The sequence below is a fragment of the Oenanthe melanoleuca genome, chromosome 2, assembly GCF_029582105.1.
Source record: "Oenanthe melanoleuca isolate GR-GAL-2019-014 chromosome 2, OMel1.0, whole genome shotgun sequence".
NCBI lineage: Eukaryota > Metazoa > Chordata > Aves > Passeriformes > Muscicapidae > Oenanthe > Oenanthe melanoleuca.
Window position 1 is genome coordinate 70,947,819 of NC_079335.1, and position 25,525 is coordinate 70,973,343.

Below are 25,525 nucleotides of genomic sequence, written 5' to 3' on the forward strand. Positions count from 1 at the left end.
ATGACAGCAGAAGGAGAGGAGGAGGCGTTTCACAATACTGCTGTCCTTCAAGAGAAAACACTGAAGCTGTAACCAACTAACTGTGAATATAAAACAGCTAGGACAAATACTTCAAAAGTATTTTGTCATAGAAATTGTCTGCATGGAGTGTGCAATCCTAGATATATATATATATATATATATATATATGTATATATGTATATATTATAGAATCATAAAATGGTCTAGGTTGGAAGGGGCCCTAAAGACTATCTGGCTGCAGCCTCCCTACCATGGGCAGGGACACTTTCAACTATTCCAGGTTGCTCAAAATCCCCTCTAGCCTGGCCTTGAACACTTCCAGGCATGTGCCACCCATAACTTCTCTAGACAACCAGTTCCAGTGCCTTAACACCCTCAGAGTAAATAATTTCCTTCTAACATCTGATTTAAACCTACTCTCTTTCAGTTTGAAACCATTCCCCCTTGTCATTTTGTGCTCTTGTAAAAGGGCATCTATCAGGCAGATGTTAAATGTTCTCACAGTACATACTTATGCATAAGTACATGCTTCCATTGTATATGGATTCTTAATTTTTTTTTATTGAATGTATTCTTTCTTTCCCAAGAAAACCTCCCCACCAGTAATAAAGACCTTGAAAATACTGTATATGAAACTAATTTAAGGAAGACAGCAGGAAATAAAAATACCTGAAGTACAAACCCCCCAGTATTTCTAACTGATTTTTTGAAGAGGTAGCCTGCCACCCTGTATGGAAAATAGAAACTTTGCACAGACTTTGCTGGCAGAACATACACAAATCCTCTGCATTTGTGCTGCTGTTGCCTTTCTGAGGCAGTGTTTGCAAGGCTGTGGGTGTATCAGTAATTGCAGCTGGAAATCAGCACCACCTTGCCCAAGCTCACTTGCGTGAGTGTTAGTTTGTATTATGACCATGGAAATATTCAAATTGGATAAAATCAACGAAATTGAATTGATTTAGTGGAAAGCATCACTTTTTTTTTACTCCAATCTTTACAGAACCTTCAATTTACCCTCAAATTAACTGTCCACTTTACTAATCCTCTCAGGAAGAGGGGAATGCATTTTATTGCAAGTAGAGGTCTTCATCTCCATTTCTCAATGTGCTCTTACTAGACTGCCCTCTCTTCATCAAAAGACATCAACAAAAAGTCTTCCAAAGTGCTAAAACTCCTCTGTGGAGATTTGTAGTGATGATAGTAAGAACACAATCTCAACATTGACTGGGCAAAGTTTAACAAAATATGGTATTCGGAAATTAATTTCTGCTTTTCAGTGTTCAGCTCAGACATTCTGAGCGAGAGTAAGCAGGCTTGCCAGTCTGCAGCCTGTTTTATCACACTCCCTAGGAGCTGCGTTTTTATTTATTTACTTCATCAGGAGAGGTCTTGGGAAAATATTTCCCAAACAGATAAAAGTTGCAAAGTTTGTGAATGTGATTAGTAGGGACTGCAGCTCTTGGGGTTTCAGAGCTACACGTACTCCTGGAGAGCATTTCTCACCAGCTCTCAGCAGCTCACCAGCTTGCAGACATGTGGAATGCCATCAAAGCCTTCTCTCAGGAAAAGATTTGAGCACTGGCTCAACTTGAGTTGCTGGTATTAATTACTCCTGTGCCTCAAGTCCAACAGTTCACATGCCCACAACATTCTGAAAGGAGGTGATAAAATGTTTATAGTCTGTGATCTTGGCTGGCTTATCCAGAAGGCTGAAGCAAGCTCAGCATACTGCAAATGCATACTGCAAATCCTGAGATGGAGCAGAGACCAAATGAACCTCCCATTCCTAGGCAGTTTCTTCAGATTTGAAGCCATTTATCATGAGACAAAGAGGGAAAGTTGCAGAAGTACACCCTGCTTTTCCTTCACTAGGCACAGCCATGTGTTTTCACCTTTTTCATATTGCCTAGTAATGCAAATAGTTTTAAGAAGAGAAAACCTAGTCAGTACAGAAATCACGTGATGAGCACCAAAGAACTCAAACTAACCGAGTATTATTTTGTTATCTCTGGTGAAATTGAGTGGGTACACAAACTCTGAATGACTGTGTTTCTCATCTTTCTTGGGTAAATATAACATCATCTCTATCATCAATCACCGTGACCATGAGTGGTGCCACAGAATTGTCACAATCAGCTTTTCTCTCATGCTGAGACAAATAATATTTTCTGTGGAGCCAGACTATATGAGTTTTTCAAAGTACCCATTCAAGAAGGACTATTCAGGGTTTTGATAGTCAGCAAAGCCACAACAAAGATACACCTTGATTCCCACTGACACTTGTGTTTATTCTTCTCAATGGGCCCAGACAGCTAAGAAAAAATTGGCTCCATCTCTTTATCTACCCACAGAGTGACTGCATGGATGCACTCTAAAATATGTGTGGTACCACACAGACTTAGGGGGCTTTTCCCAAAAAGAAAACATTAGTGGCACTGTGATACTCAGTTCTGCAGCTGGCCAGTGAGAAGGAGACCTGTTATTGTCAGCTGTGTTTAAGAGTCAGCTAGAATCAAAAAATCCAAACAACAAAGTTGAAGCCATTTCACAAAACAAACTATTTACTTTCTTCAAAGCATTCACAACCACAAGGCTTAAACCTCTGGCAGAAGGAAATGTAAATTAACACTACCTAACTATGCAAATAAAAGTGGACATTGTAATTTATGTTAGGCACTAGTTAACAGTAGGCATTCAACCTGAAAGGAATTAAAATCATCAAAAGTCGGAAAAATAGTCAGTCGTTCAAAATATACTTGAGATATTCAACATCCCCCACATTCAAGGATAGGATACACCATAAGCCATTCAGCCTTAGAAGCAACACTTTATAATTTTGTCATTGTTGCTGAGCCTAAGAATATCATAAGATGCAAAAGGCATACTCATTCTTTTCACATGTAGGCCTATAATTTCTAGAAACAGTAAATTACTTAAAAACAGGAAGAACACACCCCTGCCACAGCAATAAGTAAATACTTTTAAATGTCTGACACCCAGGTAAGTTGTAGACTTTTTTTTCCTGAAAACATCCACATACACTCATGTTAAAGAGAATAAAATATGTTAATTGAAGAACAGGAAGTAAATTTCAGCTAGGTCCTCACTTAGCAGACTCTCAACATATAGGTCCAGTATTTCTATTTGGTGTCTAAACACGAAGCCCCACTGACCCATGAGTGAGTTTCCTTGTTTGCCCAAGAACCACTTACATAGTATTTTGAAGATATATGTTGACAGATCACTCTGTGCAAAATCAATACACTGAGAGTTTGTTCTGCATTTGAAGGCTGATTTTTGCAGAGCTGCTCACCACCTCTCTTATCACATAAAATTATGAAGAAAGGAGATATGCCACCAAAACTTCTATGTTTTTAAGTACAGGAAAGTAAAAAGTGGCTGGATTTATACTGCATTATTTTTCCGACCAAAGAAGAATACAAAGGACATTCCATAACATCAGTTTAAAATCAAAATTTCTGTTTAAAATTTTCATCAGCTTGAACCCAAAATAAACTTCCAGAGCTATATAGAATTTGAAGCATCAATATGGTATGTTGAAATAATGCTTTTACCAGGAATGCTGAAGAAGCATTAAAAGCACTACACTTCAGAGTGCTATTTGAATGCCACTGCTATAATTAATACAGTATGACCTCGTATAAACCTTATAAATTAGTTCATGAATATGCAAATTAGGAATAACTACACTGTGAAGAAAAAGTGGGGTGCTTAAATATCTGACACAACTACACATTTAATTCTGTTGGTACTTTTCCCTTGAGTATCTTCTGAATAAAAGTATTACAGCAGTAATCAGAGGACACTGATCTATTCCTACCAAAATCTCTCTCTCCCCCTGAGCCTGAACATTAGATTTTTATTTCCGCTACATTTATGAACAATTGCAGCATTCAGGAAGGAACAATCTCTTCAATAACTTGCAGAAATTCACCTTCAAAACTTTAGGCTTAACTATGATGCAATCCTTGAGGCCTCTCAATTGGTTTGTGACTCTTTTCTAGACTGGAATCTAGATTTTTGAAAAGGTGAAATACACATTCCTGCAGACTGACACTTATTTCTGTTGCTTTTTCCCATTTTGGCTTGTGGGAACTGCTTGTAGTTACAGTCCCTCCCTTGAGCAGGTTGTCTGTGGAAATACACAATTCATATGAGTTTTGTCCTAACTTTGCATTCTGACAGGTTTATTTCTGACAGCAAACGTGGGCTTTCTAAAGGACAAAACTGCATGGTCAGAGCCTGAGACGAGCTCCTAGGTTCTAGAAAAGCACAGAAAGTAGTGAGGTGGGTTGCTAAGTCCAAAATCTCTATATTCATCACAGCATCAACAGAGATGGACAAAACATGACTGCTCTGTTAACAGGAGAACCACAAAATCAGCAGCAACAGTCATGCTGCTACTGTAAGAAGCCAGCTCTATTCATACTCAACAGCAGATATTCAGAGCTTGCACCAGTCAGAAAGCCAGAAAGGTATTATGGCTTCCAAAATCATCCCTTCTATATCTGAATGTAGAGAACATAAACACACCTACACATATGCACATACACACATGTATCAGTTTAGCCTCAAACATGTTTCACATACATATGTCTACACAGATGTTTCTCTAGAAACAAAACTGGTAATAATACAGTCTAAATACACTTATCTGCTGCTGTTCCCATGTTTTATTTTGTCAGTATGCCGCACAATGTTCTATTGAAAAGAGAGTATAGAAGTTCCTAAGAAGAGGAGTCAATAGACTTTGAATGTTTAGAAGAGAACTGGAGGAGAAATAAGATAGTGGGACAAATGCATTAGATGTAAATGTCTGTGAAATACATCACTCACCTGCAAAGCAGTTGAAAACATTTGACATTCAGGTTTGACAGCTAATACAAATTGTTTCAACAAGGCAATTTGCTCCTTCCAAAAGATGGTCTATCCAGAAAATACTACTGGGTCAGTTATTCAAGTCATGTTTTAAAAGCACTTTTTCTCTTTGCTCTTTTATTTTGAGAGCTTGTTACATATTTATCCAGTTGAAAAATAATTAAAGGTATTTTGTTAAAATTTTATAAGTAACAAAGTATGGAAAATTGGAAAATATGGGGCTTTCTAAATAAATAAGTACTTGAATGACACTCCCACTTCTAATCAACTAACAGGGTGAAAATAAATATTTTAATAGGTCTTGGATTTTCACAATTACCCCTGTACTTTCAGTGTATGAATAAAGATTAAATACAACATGGAAGAAATAAAAAGCATTTTGTAATTTTTGTGTCTAAATTCACAATAGAATTTTAAAACAGTCAAGTCTTAAAATTCTTTAAAGTCCTCAGATGATATTCTACTAACTTAAGTGAATTTTAAATTAATAGAAAAATGGGGTTCCAGATTATACATGAGGCAGAAATTCCTGAAGAGCTTTTTGTCTACAATTTTTTTCAAATAAATGTCTGGACAGGGATTTAGAGTTTTGTAATAAGTAAGCTTGAAGTTTCAGGTTAAGACAACATTATCCAATGTCTCCCCTGTTAATTTTTAAATTTCAGACTGGGGATTGCAAACCCCTTCCCATAAACAACTGGGATTACAAATTCACTTTTCACCTGACTATCCTTAATAAGTTTAAGTGAATCAGAAACTATAAATCAAAGACACAGTATTTCCCTAACACAAGTAGAAGAGCCACAGCTAAAATACAAAAAGAAAAAAAGAAGTCTAACTTTACCAGAGCTTAATGAGGTAAGGTACTGGCATCTCAGTGGGGAGGCAACTAAATTGGGTAATTACTGCCAGATGTCACACTGAGGTCTGGCAAATTATGAAAGTTGAATATTTAGATTAAATTTGTAAGTGATAGCCATAATGCTATATTTACATCTTTGAATTATCTATACAATTTCAAAGTGTTCCAGTTATGTAAAATTAATTTGTACAATATTGTATTAAAACTACTTTCTTTTTTCAAATCAGAAAAGTATGCAAAATATGGTTTGTAAATAACATCTTTAAGGAAAAGAGAAAATAACAGGAGAAGAAGGTTTGATATTGCTGCTGCTTTTTAATGTGATTTCAGCTGCCTTACTGGGTGACTGGAGTTATAGACCTAAGAATGTGGTTAAGAAAGATAATGAGGAAGCATGAGTACTAAAAATTGCAGGTAATAGCCAACTTTTTAATTGAAAAATCATAAGAAATTTTCATGAAGAAACTGAGAACAGCAAAAATCAGCAGAAAGAATAATTCATATACTGTTTTGATAAAAACATAAACCAAAGATCTGATTATTCCTGTATAATGGCCATTGCAAACTACTTAGTAGCATTGTATATGGGATGGATTATATTACATCACCTCTCAGATATTATTTAAAGTTTTCAGCAGTGAATACACCAGACAACTAAAGTCACAGAAGACTGAAAAAAACCCCAAACCCAAATCCTCCTGGCATATTTGTTAGCATTAAACCTACGTAATACAATCTGATGCCTCCAAAATTTGCCACCATTAGATATTCAGAATTTATCAATTTATCCTCCTCTGATACTGAGCACTGTCACTGATAATCCCAATGCGAGTGAATTTTAACTGCATCCCCTCAAAATGAGCTCTAGCAAAAACAGAAAAAAGTAAACAGCAGAGGACAACAAAACCAGAGTCTTAGAAGAAATTCTCCCATGGAAGATGAAAATGGACTTTCTTTTTAGCAGATAAGCACAGCACAACCTCAGCCAGCAATCACATTACACTTTCTTGATTTACCTCCCTTGTCCAGTGAGATCTTGAAACGGAAATACAGGTCTTGTAACTAGACCCAAGTGGAAAGTGTGAAAGCTGTTCAGTTTATTGAAGGTGGTGGGTATTTCATCTGAACAGAGCAAAACTCCAATCATCTTCACAGAATTTCCTCATCTTTTCATTCTGACACTTGCTTTTTCCTCCAGCCTACAATCCCAGTATATTACATGAATTCAACAGAAGAAACCAGTTAACATCCCAGGGGTGAGCTTTCACTTTTCTCTCTTGCACAATCTCAGATTTGGTATTTTGCATAAAAATATTTTCAACAGTGACTGGGGAAAAGTAAGCAAGAAAAGTTACTGCTGGTGTGAAGTAGAAGTAAGTTTCAACCCTCTCCAAATGTTCTCGCTCTGCCAAAGAGCATCCACACAGCCTCAGTGGGATGGAACTATCTAAAGAAGATGGATAGAGGCCAAAAAAAATATCTGAAGCCATTAGAGAGGATAGAAAGATGCATTTGGGAAATAGTGAGGATTTGATATCACAAAGATATTAAAAAGCTGTACTATGATTGAAGGGCCTGGCCTTAGAAGGAAGACCAAGCTGCTCAGGACAGCAGTTTGAGCTGCTGCTACAGCTGCCTGGGAAGGATTCATGAGTTATAATATGCACAGTCTTTTGCAGGCAGATATGAGCTTATTTTGCACGAGCTGATCAGAAGCCATTCTGCTGTGACAGCATCCCATCAAGCGCTCGGTAGTAAGCCTTGCTGCAAAGCAGTGTGTATTAGATCAGGCAACGTACCCTTCTCACGTGGCCCCAGTCCTCAGGCTGACCCAGAATGCAGGCTACTGTAAGCTCACATCAGTTTGCAAATGGGCGTGCACATACACTCACAAGAAAAAAAAAAAAAAGAAGAAGAAAGATTTCAAGACCAGAGTGCAATGAATTCATCAACTAAGAGGTAGGAAAAACTGAAGTTTGCAGGATCAGGGATGAGCATTGGGCCCTGAGAAGCAGTTGAGAAAAATTAACAGGAAGATGGAGTTTATGGTGAGGGGAGATAACACCAGACATGCTCACTCAGAGAGGGGACACTGGGAAGCCCCAAATTTATACCAGACGTTTCTTTCAGAGGCAGCTCTTTAACTGAGACACATTAAATACTGGAAATGTGAGACTTTTAGCAAAGGTCTTCCTGTAACACCTTCTGTTGCCTCCTAGCAATTACAGCAACTTTCTTTTTGGTAGTGGTTTGAATGCAATGCAACGCAATTATACCATAAACACTTTTCCAAAAGAGTCAGAACAACTCAGATACAAATACCTGGCTTCAGTCACATAATCCAAGATAGCTGGTATTCACATAATCACACCTGTGTTGAAGTCCAATACTGCAATACTGCATTTAATTCCATATTTGCAATATGGAAGTTACTATATTCTATCTTTCATTCTCTTCTGATTGCATATAAACTGTTAATAATATTTATTGGTTTTTCCCTTAAACTTTTCAAATATAACTTTGGAAAGGGAGACATTTCATTGGATGAAAGAGCACTAAGACAAAAAGGTGCTTGTTACAGACACGTAAAAAATACTGCTATTTTACTTTGCCTCCTATCACTTTTTCTTTTTTATTTAGCTCTTTAACGTATATCTGCTTTGGATGCAGCATACAACATAGACTGCCTTACTGACACATACTATTCACTACATTATTTTCTGTGATGTAATATTAATGAATCTATTTTCACGTCTCTGGGATAGATTACAGATTATTTTCTCTCATATACCTGGAGAAAAGAACCTTAAAAAGAACTTAAAGAACCTGCCTATTATCTTAAAACTTTGCATGAAAATGATTTGCATTGGAATTCAGAAATTTCTATAACCCAATCCTTTAGTAAGATTTTTTCAGAACTGAAACTCTCACTCTACTTTCATTCTCACATCTACAAGTGACTTTTAGGAATGGACAGATCAAATTGCACATATTTATATATATGCACCTTTGCATTGCATATACTAGTTTGGCATAGAAACAAAAACATAAATAGTTATCATACTTGTTAAATATCTGTTTAAGTCTTTTGGTTGAAAAACGCTGAATTGGTTGGTCTCTTACTGAAATTCCTATCTTCCCAGAGCATAAAAAAATCTACTTTATATATTTATCACAACTCCAGCAATGGCATCTGGAACCTTTAAGACGTTACTTTTTGTGAACATATTCATTATTTTTTGTACATATTAAATTGGATGCAATAGTAAGGACATACTGACTTTATTTAAGCAATTGGGGAAACAGGACAAATCTACAAGGGAGAAAATATGTAATATGTAAATATGTAATATACAAGCTTGGATGAAAGCAACTAAGAAAAGAAAAACAGAAAACCTCCAACAGCCATTCTAAAGATTGTTTTTTAATGACCTGCACCTTGTATTCTAATTAATTACCAACTTTAAGCTTACATCACTGAAAGCCATCATCTTTGCTGACAGACAAACCAATAATTTAATTTATAGATGACTAAGAATAAGAAATACCAACTCAAACAAAAGCAATATGATTAAGGTAGAGCAAAGGTTGAGAAGAACTCACCTTAGGCACCCAGTGGCATTGCGCAGCACCTGTGATGAATGGAGTTGTATTTTATGATCATCCTGGAGTGGAGAGTTTTCCCATCCAGAGTGAGGGATGATCACTGCATTGGTCAACACTGCAAGGGCATCCTGGATGATTGGCATTTTCAGTGCATCACAGGAGGATAGATTCCAGAGAACTCCTACAAAAAGTAAAATGACGAATAATTAACACTTTTCCAAAATAAGTTTGAATTTTTTTTTTGTTTAAAAAATGCAATCCAAACCAATATATTTACAGCATTGGTTTAATTTAGCTGTTTCTGTCAAAAATAAAACAAACTACATAGTAGATGGGCTGAATGACACCTGCAAACTTTTGCAGAGGGAATGCAGCATTAAACATGAAACATGTATTTACAACAGCAATGGAAATTTCTCAGAGCTCTGCCTAAAAACTGAACAGCTGGTTATGATCTAGGCCTATGCAGGCTGTGAAGCACACATGGAATGAGGGAGTATTACAAGGAATTTTTAGGGCTCAGTCTTCAGATATCTGCCAAGTAAAATTAATAAAAGCCAGTACAGAAAAAAAGTTCTGATTTGCACTAAAACTTTTACTGTTGATGCATACACATTGAGAGACCAAAATATCTGTCCTGTGATCTTCACTGTAATGGAAGTAACTGTCTAGCACGTCTTCCACAATCTGATAGAGCAGTACTTCACCAGACTTCACCAAGTAAGATCATATTTTGTAAATATTTAACTATACAAAGTTACAGAATACTGTAATTTTACATGAAAACAGCAAGCTTAATGGTACAACTAACAAGGAGATTTACTGGAGTTTTAAAAAAACTTAAATCCCTTCCGTTGCAATTTGTAATGTGCAAAAGAAAAAGAAATCGAGGGAAAGTTTTCTAAGCACATCTGCAAAGAAAAAGGTCGCTGCAACTGTGCCATACAGAAATCAGGTGAGAAATTGTTAGGAGCAAAAGCCACCCTGCTTTCCATTCCCATATTTATGTATTTGTGTATCTGATGGAAAAAGCCCGTGTGACTTGTGCTGTGCCAAGAGCCTGCTGCTGCTGGGCAGCTCTTATTGCTGGGGGAAGCTGGAGGACAACCTGCTGCTCTGCAGAACCAGTGGTCTTTTTTGGAGCTCAGTACCCTCCCAGGAGCAGCTGGAAGGGGAAGCCTGCCTCATTATGCCCCTCCCCTTGCCAACATGAGTCTGCTTCTGTAGAGCCCAACCCTACTTCTCCCTACTCTCCTTCCCAAATGACAGGAGTATGGCCCCACATCTGACTTTGAGTGGCAAAACTGAGTTTTGATTTTACATCTATCAAAGTTTTCAACCAAAAGAGAAAAATTATTACCATCACCATCATTATATATAAGTTACAAATATAAACACTACAAAATATCCAAGTGAGTGTTGAGGGAGGAAAATGCTGAAGGAAGGCTGAGAAACACTCAGACATTTATAAATATAAGCAGCAAGAACTACTTGCTCAAGGCTCTCCTTAGCATTCTGTGTTTTGACAGAGCAGTATAATTAACATGAATTAACTTAAATTTTTGGGTTTCCCCTTAAAATTAATTACCTCTGTGGGGAGACAGTTATACAGTTTCATGTTTAAATTATTTTATATGCAACTGTCTGCAAAGGCAGTTACACAGTTTAATATAAAATTTTGATCAGCATACTAGTAAAAAAAACCCATTAACATAATCTGCATAAGGGACTAACTTTAGCTACAGACAAAAAAAATCCAAACCAGAAATAAGAAAAATGTTAATTTTAATAATTTTAAAATTTTTTTTCATTTAAGAATTGCTACTTAAAAGGGAAAAGATTCTTTGTTTGAATTATGAATGTCTTTACAAAAATGAATTCCATATTTAAGGGAATAAAGACCTTCATAAAGATATTAATATCTGCTTTTCTATGTATTCTTGTTCCTGGCAAGCTTTAATGGCACATCTACTATTCTTGAAATACCTGGCATTTTTCTGGGTTTTGTCAGTATATACAAAACAATGTGGTTGCTTTTTTTTTTTTTTACATTTATCTAGACAGGTGCAAATGCTGTGCATGGTATAAAAGCAGGAAATCAGAATGCAAATCTTTCCCCCCTTTAAGATTCAATTTAGTTCTTATGCAAGACAATGAGCTGTAACTTTGTGAAGAAGTCCTATTTTAAAAGTGAAGCAGAACAGAGTGTTTTGATGGCAACAAAACAATACTTTGGGCTTCAAGAAGTAGTCATGAACTAGAAAAGCAGAGAAGAATAGAAAAGAAGCAAACATAAGAGCCCTGTCTAGCAAAATTCATAAAAACATGCATGTCAAAACTATTTTTTATTCACTTAAGGTTCTTGCTAATTGAAAGTAAATTCACATAAACATTGTGGTATTCAGCAATAGTTGGATCTAGAAATATTCTTTAGGCCCTCTTTCTCTCTGATTTCTCTAACTGGAAAATTAAACCCTCAGAGTAAGGGGATGATGGGATCACTGGGCTGAAATGGCTATTACATTCTCCTAAAATGATTTTAAGTCAAGGCAGAAGCACTGCCCACTAAGTGTGATGCTTTCTTCCGAGTTTTTGCTCCTCACAGTTTTTAAGAGTGAGATAATCTTCTTTCACCCCAGAACAATGAGTTTTATGTAATTGTGAGACTGAATACCACCAACCACAAGAACCAAAAATTTTCTACTGGCAATTTTCTACTGAGCAGTGCAGTCTGCTACATGCTGAGGTTGGCATTTTACATGCCTCCTTGTAACCTTCTTAATTAAGAATTTGCAATTATGAAAGGGCACTAGCAATTCACTTCTCATTGTTTTTGCTGAGGATAACCTGGAGCTAGATTTATGTGGGGTCTGAGAAGATGATCCATTGCCTTGCCTTTGCAAGGGAGAATGACAATAAAATAAATCCTTTCCCTATACACCTTCATTACATTTTAACCACATGATTCTGAACACATTTTCCAAGTGTGTATTCATGACATGCCCTTTAGGGCTACTGTAAGAATCTGATTGCTGAGGCCATGTGACACCTCACTCTGAAAGCCCTGCCTGAACTGGTTTTCTGAGCACAAGAAGCAAGTCTGCAATAGCCTCAGAGGTGCCTTGACTAACCCCTGGAGAATTTGTATTGTTATCAGCAGCCCACAGGAAGGTCAGGGACAGACTCACCAGTGGCCAAAGACAGAAAGTGGGATCTACCCAACAACACAACAGCTATTTAGTTCATGATTTATTGCTGCCTCAAAATGTGACTTTTATATACACACACACAAACACCCCCCATATATATATAAAGTCATCAATATAAACAAACCTTTTACAACAAATACAAATATAAATGGAAACCAAGAAACTGGAAAAGTCATTTTTTCCAAAAAGCATTGCCCCTGTCACACTTGCTATTGTTTTTTGGGGTTTTTTTGTGGTGCAAAAGATGTACTTTCCCAAATAAATTATATGGTAAAAAGACTGTAAGAAAACAAATACTATTTGGAGAAACAAGACTTTGATTCTTCTTAATATGGGATGTCTAAGTCAACTTTCACTTATATTAAGATTTTGCTTATTTCATAATCACTGTAAAAAAAACAAAACCCAAAGTAGTCGAATGCATCCAGGTTTTCCTTTTCCATCATAATTCAATAGTTTGGCCATGGAGTGATGCAGCTGAGAGACTGCATCCCACAAAGAGAGACCAAAGCATCGGCAGGCATTTTTGTTTATGTGCTCAAGGCACAGAAATACTGCTGGGAGTTTCCCTCATGAACATGACAATTAAGATTGAAATCTGAGTGCTAAATACCCTGCATGGAAGCCAAGCACAAGGGATCTTTTGCTGGAGTCCTTAGGAAAAGCATCTTCTACCCCAAGCTCCCAAGTGCAGAAAGCCATTTGCTCGGAGCCCCCGCTGTAATTGCAAGGCTGCTCTGCAGAGCTGGATCTGCTCCCTGGCAGCAGATGTGGGCTCCTGATAGATTACAGCAGTTCTGCTGCAGAGAACAGCAACCACAACATTTCTTAATACAAAGTGCAGCAAGACTTCACAACCAGCTCAACCGTCAAGGTGAGAAAGTGGCTCGGTAACAGACTTGCTGTAGGAAAGAAAAAGTGCCTGATTTGAAATGTTCTGGCACCTGAACAACACACAGCTCAGAAGGAATCTCCTTAAAAGCACACTGTAAAATTAAGTTTAAAATTGGCATAACAGACAGGAAACTTTCACCAATTTTATTGAACTATTTATCTGGTCCATGAATGGATACCTATGCACACCTTGCTGTAATCCATGGAGTGACGCTCATAGAGGTGGTTTGCTATCTATGTATAAGCTGATGTAGGAAAAGTCCACATTGAGAAATACTGAGTTTCAATAAAAGCCATAAGCAGGCAGGAGCTTAAGGAATGCTATGCAAAGTTGCAACTGATCTTGACTACATAAAAGTACACGACTACATATATATATAAATATAAACATTTTCTCTGAAAAACTAGCCCTTTCATTCTTAATTGCAGCTCTTTTCATTCCAAAATTACATCTTGGATTTTATTAAAACAAAAAGGAGGGGTCAATTTTAGTATTGATTAAGACCAAGTTGCACCCAATGCTTTTTGCATTAACTATTGCTATAGCACTCAAATGCTACTGCATTAACAAAAGAGTCTGCATTTCTCTCATGGGACTGAATTTTGACCTAAGGTTGCTCCTGTTTTTCTGCTGTATCCTGCAAATTAACACCCAACTGTGGAAGGGAAGAAGTGTCAGCCAAGAATGTTAGAGAGTTATTAGCCTTCATGCTAAACAGTAGAGGAAATACTAGAAGAGTTGACCAAGGTTATTGTAAAAAGATCAGTGGTTCCTGCTTAACTTGCCTTTCTAGCTGATGAAATTAAATGAGTCCTGTAAAACACTGAAGCCAAACCAAAAGCAATTAATTCTAAGTGACAGAAACACAGAAAAAATATATCAACTGCTTTCAGAAAAAGTTTTATCCTAACACATGACTAACAGCAATGCCATTCCAAATTAAGTACTTTATTAGAAAACATGGGAATCTAAAAAGGATGGATACATATGAATGGCAAGATTTTTTTCAGTGCTTACACCTGTATTATATTGAATAATCTTTTCTAGCACCCTAAATCAAAACATATGTTTGATAACAGACCCTAATACAGAGAATAAAAATGTTATAATTAAAGCTGAACATTAAGTTACAGCTCTAATGACAAAACTCCTTTCTAAAAAGAACCAGTTAGAAAGTTAGTTCTATCTATAAAATTGCATCTACCTGCAAAATGAAAGGTTAAACGTACAGTTGCTAAAAAAGAAAAAAGAAGGAAGCATTTACTAGCCAAATTGTTACCTAAGAAAAAGAGAGCACTGTAAATAACATTATATGGGAGGGAAGAAGGGAAGCTGGCCTTTGAACCTAAAAATAGTAAATAAAAAAGAATAAAATTACTGGGCATAGTAAAAACAGTAATTTGACCACAGAATGAATATGCTTCACCATAACCTCAAACTTTCATTTTGTAAACAAACAGTGAAATATTCTAATATGTTTTCTAAACAAAAAACTATTTTCAAAATAAAATTTAAGTATTTTGTGTGGCAAATCTCAAACATTTCAAACTACAAAGTGGTTTTAAACTGCAGGCATTTTAATACTCCATCACTCAGGCAGGCTCATCAAAATTGTATGCCCAGCTGAATTTTTCCAAAGGATTACTACTTGCTGAAGAAGTTCAATGCAGCTCTTATGTCAAGCCATATGCTGCAACAGATGCCTGCTGTTTATCACTCCAGATTACCTTGTTTGATATTTCCCCTTAAACTTCAAATTGGACTGAAGTAAAAAAATAAATAAAGAAATTTATTTATGTAGTATATTAACAAGCAAATTATGAAATCAGTTTCACTGCTCCATGAACTGAAATATGGTCAAAACTTGAATGAATTTTCCATAGAGGATGCATCTCACTGTACAAGAGAAAAACACTTCCCACTTAGAGAGGAAAGCAGAGCAACAAGGGAGCACCTTGGGTTTGGTGTTGGTACTGAGGGTGGTAATGCAGCAGGACAAGTGAACATGAATTTGCCTGGGAAATAGGGAGAAGGAAGCAGGCTGATGGGAAAATGGATGAAAGCACCCACAAGCAGACCCCTAAGAGAGAGGAGAGGGACTCCCCTGCCAGAAGCATTGCACCATTCCCAGCAGAGCCCTCAGCACCAGTGACTTGTTTTCCTCTCCCACATTCACCTCCAGAGAAACAGGCACTGCAAGCCTGAGGAAGGTTTGGTATTGCTGTGTAACAGTACATTCCCTTCTACCTATAAAAATTCTTTGGATGTAACACCTTACACGATAAATCAGTACCCCAGCCTGTTGCTATGAAAGCAGAGCATAAGATTTGAGGAAGTGTCTATTTTAACACATCTCCTTATTTAACTGGAAGCAGCAGGGGGTGAAGAAGTTAATCTGATGATTCAGAAAAAGTTGAGAATAACTCTTCATAAAGACAACAGATTCTATCAGTGGGTTTTCCCATTTTCAGAGCTAAAATAGTGACAGCATATTGAGAAAGGGGGCAAAGACTGTTTTATAATTAGACAGTAAAATTGTAATAGATATGGTATAAAGTTGAATTGTCAACACTGTTTGCCTAAGTTTTATTTGATAAGACAGCATAATTTCTGAAGAAAAATTACACAGTTTATTAAATACGTGTAGATTTGCTGGTACATATGAACTATAAATAGGATGTGTTTTGAATGACTCTGGAATTTCTTGAAGATGTCACAGCCTATAGGTTGGAAATCAGTTTCTCAACATCATATGAGAGTAAGCTGTAGAACCTTTTACCTTCCTGTTTTGCAAGGAAAATGACTACAAAGATTTGGTATTTTGGTGAGTGGTTCCCCACTGGGTTCATATGAAGATTTTATACAATTCGAAATAATTCCTGCTCTGAATTTGTTTGAAAATCACTTCCACATTTCCAGAAATGATGGTAGTATTTTCTGTAGGTAATGCTAAAATCTAAAATTTAAACTCTGCCACACTGTAGAATCATACTGTAAAGCACAACACACAGCTGTGCCTGGCCATAGCACATCCACTGACTATGAAATATCAGCCTATTAGTCTGGAGAAGTAAAAATAGTACAAAATACAAATTTTAAGTATTTTATGAAAATTATGATGATGTGATAGTGATTTTTGGAGACTCTGTAAAACCTTAAAGTAACTGATGAAAAACAGCTGCCTGGCAGACCACTAACTCTGCCACAGGGTTTGTATTATCTTGGTGGAGTTGTTTGAAATTGTATTGGGAAACTTAGACCTTCAGTGGGATTAACTCAAGTAGCTGCTTCTGCAGATCAGACGCCTTCATTTATTTTGCTTTTGCTTAGCTTTGATAATGGTCTGGATTAAACCAAATTTTATCAAGGTAGCAGTAACAAATAGTTTTTCTGAGTTAAAGAAACCCTTGGCTTTTGTTTTTCCCCCCACAAAAATTTTAGATGTAATAGTATAAATGATAAACTAGCCTGTGCAAAGTTTTGGCTGTGAGCTGAAATGCATTGTTTTAAAAGCAATCTGAGACTTGCAGGGGATTTGACAGAGTTTGTCTTTTTTTTTTTTTAATTCTCAGTGGTTCACAGAACTCAGGGTGGAGGTTGAAGTAAGGAGCTTGCTTAAAAGTATCTCAAGGAAAAGCAGGAAGTCAAATTACTAGGTAACCTCTGGGAACTGAAAAGGCTCTTGTACTTGCAGAAAGAAATACTGAAGAACCTACAATATGTAATTCCTTATTCAGCCTCTGGCTTTGATCCAGAGTAAATAGATAGGAATTTTCATTACACAAATAATCTTGTTAATGTTGAAAACAACTTTCCTTTAAAACACCTAATTAGAAGTAAATGACTTCATAAGCTTTAATCAACTTTTAAAATTGATTGTGGTAGGATATTGTACTTGCAATTACATCCATTTAACAAAGGAGTAGGAAAGGTTTATTAGAGCTAATACCCTTTAAATCTCCATTTTGAATAAAAAGCATTTAAAATGCCAGCAAACTTAAATGCCCAGGCAAGTAGATTTGAAATTTGTTAATCTTATCCTAAATCTGTAGTGGAAAAATAATAAAGTCTGTAAGTCACCTGCCTCTGCTCTTGGCAGAGTTCCTCAAAACACTTGTTTGAAGTTATTAAAGAGAATTAGCTTATGTGCAGAGCAGACACTAAGCAAGAAGTGAATGAACATATTTCCCTGCCAAAATCAAAATCATTACTTCTGAAAGTAGTGTTCTGTGCTAGCAGTTTATCTAACTCTATGCTTAACCTATCTAATTTCCTTGACTTGACAGGACACAGTGATCAGATGCTGGAGCCGGATATGCTGCTTAAGAGGCACTTGTGTACTTTCTGCATTTATCCCACACATCAGTTTTGTTTTACTATGTAGAGTTATGGGCCCCAAAGGATATCTGGCAGTCTTATTCTCTTAGCTAAGCATATATTGAACCAGAGCTATGTCTTAGCATGGTAATGCCATCATGGCAATTTAAATACCCATATACAGCTTTTTGTGTCTGCTGAAATTGTCTCTTTGGTTCCAAGAGCAAGCCACTTTGTATGTTTACCTTCCTACCTATCTTTTTACATTACATATAAAAAGCTGCTAATTAATTAGCCTTTCAGTGGTCAGGCTTCCTTATACTTGCATTGCTCCATTACAAAACTCAAATACAGTTAAGAAATAGGATACTTAATATGAGCAATACTAGAGCAACACCTATAAACTTGTAAAGGAAAAGGGATATTATAGAGATTTTAGGCATTACATAAAGGTGAAATACTGTAAGTATAAAGAACTCATAGAAGAATTTGGTTCTTCTTTACTTAAGGCTGTCAGAAATTCATCTCAGAATAGCATAAAAGAGCCTTTATTCATTTTCAAATCAAATTTCCAGAGAGCAATAAGGTTACAAATAGGTGTCACCTCCAAATGAGTGTTTATATCACAATAAAATTTCAGATCTGTGTTTACACACTCCAGTAACTAAGGTAATGTCAAGGGCACTTTCGCAGAAAACTACTAAATTATTAAATTAAACTGCTTCAAGATCCTAAGTACTAAACAGTCAACCCTTTGCCATAATATTACTAATAAGATTCACAACACACACACACAAAACAAAAAAATTCCCTAGTGTAATACCTTCCAAAGTCCAATTAGAAAATAACATTACAAATAGGAAACAATTGCAGGCATGTGATTCTGACTTTGGGAACCCCCAACAGAAGAACTGCCATTGTACTAGGAAATTAAAAATTCTAAATAAATGTCCAGAATTACTTTAAAAAAAAAAAATCCAATTAAAGTGAGCTAAAAGGTCCATTTCAATAGAATACTCCCTTAAACATGCTTTACATAACACTGCAGGCTCACTAACTAGCAACTACACAGATTAGCAAAAGCAGATACAGGGCTCAAAGGGGTCTTCTGCCAATAATTTATGCACATGCAAAAAAGCAGGATGCAGTCAAAACGAAGCTTCACCTGCAGTATTTAACTCATACCAGATGACACTGAGAGATTATCCATGAGGTTATAAACCCCTCCTTATAAACATATGGCAGCTACTAAAACTGAAACAGGACTATGTAATAATATTGCATAACATGGGGTGACAGCAGGGGACCAACCAAGCCAAAACACAAACTGGCCACAGCTGAAATTAAAGCCAACACTAATGAATACTGGAATCCAAAGTCTGGGAAGTAAATGAAATTTTTCCCTGTCCAGCTTCACTGTGGGCTAAAGTCACTTGGAGAACTAGTGCTCCTTTGAAAGAAATATTTTGTATACATTATCTTGTAATGTTTTGCAGGAATGGAATATATGCCTTTTGATTCAGTGAATAAAAATGTGAATGAGATACATAGAGTTGATATCTATGTATCTATCTCCCTATCTATATTTAGTATATATGTATAGTGTTAGTTTCTATTTTTTACATTTTTTTTGTGTGGTATTTTTAAAAATTTATATATTTTTCTACAGACAATAGTTAAATCTCTGACATGTTACTGTCAACCAAAGTAAGCAGGAGACTGGCTGCTAGCACAGAAAAAAACAATTTCTCCTGACATTATTTATAGCTGCAGCTCTTTATCATCATGTACTTTCTAAAAGTGGATTATCTACTTTTACCTTTCAATCAGAAATGGTATTTACAGATTTTAAACAGGTGATGGAGTCATACAAGGAGCCTCTTTAAAAGGTGTTTTTTCTAATCCAGCTATCTCATTGTTCATAAGCAGAAACTGTTTCTAGCTGTGATAGATCATGTTTGTCAAAACTGAGAACAGCAGTTTAAATCATTTTATCTGAGACAGGTTCCCAGTTAACCAATCAAGCTGATGGAAGAAGGAGCTAGCATAGGTTGAATCACAGAATCATAGAATGGCCTGAGTTGGAAAGGATCTAGCAACAGATGCTTGACCTCACCTTCTGCACAAGGCATCCATGGAATTCCTCTGTTATCCTTGCTAAAATGTCAGATTTTTCCATTTATGCTTTTAGCCCTGACAGTAAAACAAATAGAAAAAAAAATAAAATATAATTTTGTGGAAGAGTTCATAATTAACTTGGTAAAGGCAAGAGAGTCAGAAATCAGTTACTCATTACCATTATTACCAAGTAAAAACATTTCTTTCTACCATCTGCAGGATCTGTGCTAATTTTGTACTGTGTTCCTCTCTATTTATATTTATTAGAAAAGTGTTAACATTTAATTATTTTAAAATAGAAGGCTTTTATTTTTTCCCATTAACAGGTGCTACTGTGAAAACTGGCTGCACAGTACTGGGGTAAAAAGAAGGCTAAATTAAGTGTGGTGCATTCAGCTTACACCTATTTCTTTTTATTTACAGACTTATATGAACAGACTTACAGAGTTACATTGTGATTCAGGTTCTCCTTGAGTCTCTGGAAATTACCAGAGGCTGTAGGCCATGCCAACATCTCTATTTCTATCAGAATATTTAGCTTTTGCACAAATGCATATATTCATGGATATACCTAATTTTATCCATGTTCTTCTAGTAAAAACCTGTCACTGTGGAAGTGTTTCTGTAAGAAAAATCTTCCCATATCTTAGGAAATATTTCCTGGGCATTAACACCATTTAATTTCATAACACCCAGGCAGCACATTTCCCTCAGAGCTTCTTCAAGGGAGCTTGCACTGAAACCATTGCCTTGACATAAGAGAGCCTTGAAGCTCTAACACTTTGCTATAAGGTTGTGCAATCCAAAAATTTGAGCATGGTAAGTTTTCCAGCATTAGCCCAAGACCTCTGTCCAAGGAGGACAAAGACGAGATAAAGAAAAAAGTGAAAAAACTCTGTTTTGGAGAGATTATGGCAGAAGAAAATTTCTGGGAAACAGGACAAGCCACAAATGGTGCCTAAGGCAATCCTGACAATCAAGAAGCTACTGGGTTGAGAAGCTGGTCTGCAGGTTTAAATACCCTTCCAAAACCAGTGTTGAGATTGCCAGAAATTGAAGTTATAATCTACTTAGAGAAAAGCAACTAGAAGGAAGAGAATGTGCATGTTTGAGGAAGAAACTAATATCAGAACTCTGCTCTGCTGGGCAAGTGCTTCACGGTACTTGGGGCAGGCAATGAATGCTTCACTACTGCCAGACAAATTGAGCTGCTAAAAAATCTCTCCAGGCCATATTTCTTCCCTTGCAGCTGGATGCCTACTCAAGAGTGATTCACACCTTCATCTTGCCAGATTTCTGGACAGGTCATTTACACTTGATAGGCTCAGTTCCCCATCTGTACGACAGAGATAATGATACTTCCCCACCTAAGAGAAGTGCTCTGAGGACAAATGTGGATGACTATTTAGGGGCAGCTGTGTCAGAGCCTGTATGAATTCATAAGGCATGAACTTTGTGTCCTCTCTAAAAGTAACAAACAAGAGCAGCTTTTATATTGACAGGAAGCACAATGAACATGAGATGGAAAGGCTCAAAGTATTGTGTTTAGTCCCAAAACAGACATTTGTCATTATTTTTTCTGCATCTCCTCCAGGCTGTGGAGCCCCTACTGAAATAATTACTTTCCTGCTACTTCAGCTCAGGAAGGCTGATGGAGAGCATGAGGAACTTTTTATTTTTCCTTGTGCCTGCCACCAAGTCAAATGTTTTCATTACCATGGGAGCTGCTGCAGGAGCTACCTTTCATTTCCCAGAAAGGTATTTCAATTCACAGAAAGAAGGAATTCAGCTGCGATAGCTGTCACAGTACAAGACTTTACAAAAAAAAAAAAAAAAAAAAAAAAAAAAAAGCGAAAAAAAAAAAAAGCGAAGGAGAACTGATTCAGATGCACGACTTTAGCCTGTTTCCTAAGAGATGCAAGATGAGAGCTGCAGCTATGAGCCTTGCTGCGGAAGGAAGCTTTGCAGAACACTACCACAAATATGTCTGCATTTTGAAAGCAAGGGCCAGTGATCTGCATTCTGAAAGGCACAAAACATGGCCAGGGCAAGCAGTGGCCTTCTGGGATGTGCTGGTTATTGAAAACAAACAAAAAACTCTGATACAAAAGCAGGCTCAGGAATAAAATCTTGAAATACCACTGACTTTGATTCCATTTCTCAGGGTCACCATCTTGGTCTTCTCCCCTTTCATACACATCCAGCACCTGTGATGCTCACCATGCCTGGGAGCTGCATCCACCTGTACAGGTACTTTGTAGCTGCACAAACGCAGGTTACTCCCTACCCCTGAGGGTCAGTACCTACTCCTCTTGGTAATAAGACTTTGAGGCCATACTAGAAAAAAAACATCCTTTCTTTCTGTGGGTATTTGGGAATATTTAACAGCATGCTGTGCAATGGAACCAACACAAACTGCAGCCCAGTATATTTTCTTTAAATGACCTAATAACATTACATGTTCATCTACAGATGGCATGGGAAGTGTCACAGAGACTGCTGAGGTTTATTAGCAGTTTGCCACTTACTACTCAGAATAAATAGGCAGAATGTTCCCTGAAGCCAGGATACTGACAACATAACCAAGAGACAAACAAGTATGTTGAATCTGAAGCAGTGGTTACACTTTATTAGATCTGTCAGTAATTCTGTCACTCTACAGGAGGCACAATCTGAGCTCATGTAACCTGTATCTCTGCCCCATTAATCCTGACTAACAAGTAGGAGGTGATAACTGTTCTAACTAAGAAACAAAATTAAATATAAAAAAAAATCTACATTTAATAAGCACCATGCAGTTTATTCAAACACCCTCAAGGAAAGAACCTGGACCCAACTAAAGGATGATATCAATTGTATCCTAAATGAGGCCTGATGTACAAAGGCAAGTGATTTCTGCAGAAATATAGACGATAACATGTACTCTGATGATTCTGTGACAGAAATTATATATTTTCTTAAATATTTTAGTAGGAAAATCATAATGAAAATACCAGCATTGAAAACAAGATAATAAAAGTTTTTTTGATTTACAGTGTTAAATAATCACCAAATAGAATGAAATCACAAAGTGAAAATTAAAAAAAAACCTCTACCTTGCTTCTGTTTTACATATTAAATATTCTAGCTCAAGGGCAAGGTGAAAAAAAATCCTCCAAACATTTCATAGCAGTCCTGTTTGACAGCATTCCTGTATTCCTGAACACCACCACCCCTTCCCTCTCTCTTGAATTTTAGAAAGGAAAAAATCCACACAATCTTAAAAAGACCAGATCCTACTATACCAGGAAAAGAAATAAACTACCACTACCTGCATGATCTGTGTAAAACACATCACATAGCATGCTGTCAAATTGCAGACAAAAGGTTTCAGAAGATGACGTCCATCTGTCCAACACAGTATTTAATTTTCCTATCAGAACCCCAAGAAAGGCAGAAAACTCCAAACAAATCCTCTCTCTCACAACATCACTACATAGGATATAAAAGCAATGAGTAATAGTTTCTAAGTAATTTCAGTAAAGTATGGCTCCTGCCTAGCCAGCCCTATACCAGACAGGAGGGAGAGCAGAGGATTCTCATCTCAACATATCCATGTGTGGAGCACATCTCCCCCAAGAGTACTCATGGCTAACCAAGAAAAAAGTGAGCCAGCAACAACAGGCATAAACCACACCTTCATCTGTAAACTGCGTGATATTGAAAGCCATTCATCCATTACATAAATCCAACGGGCTTGAAAGCTTTTTGTTATGGCAAATAAGATGGTCATGAAATAGTTACTGATGGAACAAGTGGCATGTGGCACAGGACTATGCTTGTGAGACTGACAGAGAGTTTGAACAAAAAATATTGAAAAATTCAAACCTGTGACCAGTTCTCTGATTTCCAAATCTGTAGTCTTGCGGAGTAACCGTACTAATGCTGGGATACCACCACAGTTTTTCAGAGCTATTTTGTTGTCATCGTTTGCCTTCCCATACACCAAGTTCCTCAAGGCTCCACAGGCACTACGGTGGACTTCTGTCATCCGATGGTCCAACAGGTCCACCAGTAATTGTATTCCGCCTTGTCTTCTTATCTGAAACAGCCCAAGGTGATAATCATACAGTTAGGGAATGAACACAGTACTAATAAATGCTGTCCAATGTAATTACGCTGTGTTTTATATGGACTGAAGTCCAGCAAAGGTGTGCTGGTAACACCACAGAGCTGCTACGTTTCACTGCTTTGATTCCTGGTATTATTCTTTCAGTGGCAACATAACTGCACAATAACAAACCAGAACCTCTGTGAAAGCAGCCAAAGTTAGTCAAGAGTGTTGCCTCATCAGGGTTTCTCATGGTTTGTCAAGGTTTGCCTTGGCAAGGGTTTCATCATCTCCTTCCAAGTGTAACACATCACAAGAAAAACCCACAAGGCTACAGCAAACCAAAAAATGCACTTAACGTCATAAAGTTTTTAGGACTGGGAATGGAAATAGCTACTGAAGTCTCAATAAGGATGTTATATCAACTAAACTGGGATGAGCAAAGATGAAAGGAAAAGGAGGAAGTCACCAGAAATATAAAGACAACGATGAGAAATAAATTGTGGTAAGCTTGTTGAGGGAGACCCTTAGCTGATGCAGGAACAAAAGTCTTATGTGTACCCAAGGAGGCCAACAAAATAAATTTCTAATGTGATATCTCATATACAAAAACATCCTAAAAAAAGCACAAAAATACTTGAGACAAACTATCAAGAAGGTCCAGCACAATGTACTAGTAAATCCATTTCAAACAAATACATCTTTATGGTTCTGTGGCACTACTTGTTCCTCAAAGAGTAATCAGTCTTGGATCTAATTTTAAGAAATCACATAGATTCATAACTAACATCCAAAGAGTACAATGCTTTAGCTTTAAGCAAGTTATACAGACATCTCTGAAAAAGTCAAGAAGTTTCCCCATGGTTGTAGCTGGCTGAGGCCCAAAACAAGCCAGGCACTTCAGCTGGCCATTTTACATTTTAGACCAAAGAAAAAGAAAAATATTTGAAATATTTTTGAAGCTGTTTTTGCACAGTTCTTGGAGCTCTGCAGGAAAAAATCTTGGAAGACAGAAACAGTTAAAGAACAGTAAAATCTATTAGGAATTCCAGCTTCATTTACTAACTTAAAATCTTTATATAGAACCAATTTCTGGCATTTTATGGCTCTAACACAAGCTTAAACAAGGTGAAGTGCTGGGTCATGTGTTACTGTCCCAACAAGTCCATGCAGTGCTACAGGCTTAGGGAAGGGTGGCTGGAAAGATGGCTAAGAGAAGAGGAACTGCAGCCAGCTGAACAGGAGCTAGCAGGTGCCCAGGTGGCCAAGAAGGCCAATGGCATCCTGGCCTGTACCAGAAACAGTGTGGCCAGCAGGAGCAGGGCAGAGATTGTCCCTCTGTACTCAGCACTGCTGAGGGCACACCTCAAATCCTGCGTGCAGCTCTGGGCCCCTCACTGCAGCAAAGACATTAGGGGCTGGAGCATATCCAGAGAAGGGCAATGGAACTGGCGAAGGGTCTGGAGCACAAGTCCCATGAGGAGCAGCTGAGGGAACTGGAGTTGTTT

The 25,525-nt window shown here is 37.1% G+C and overlaps 1 protein-coding gene across 4 annotated transcripts in view; it reads right to left on the reverse strand.

Annotated features, from left to right (window-relative positions):
- CTNND2 (catenin delta 2) overlaps nt 1–25,525 on the reverse strand; it is a 511,553-nt gene that overhangs the window by 116,115 nt on the left and 369,913 nt on the right. For all 4 annotated transcript variants that reach the window (XM_056485067.1, XM_056485066.1, XM_056485065.1 and 1 more), the window contains exons 10-11: nt 23,795–24,008; nt 9,386–9,569 (exon numbers count right to left, since the gene is read on the reverse strand). In XM_056485067.1, the coding sequence (XP_056341042.1) occupies nt 9,386–9,569; nt 23,795–24,008 (398 nt within the window). The remainder of the gene's footprint in view (nt 1–9,385; nt 9,570–23,794; nt 24,009–25,525) is intronic.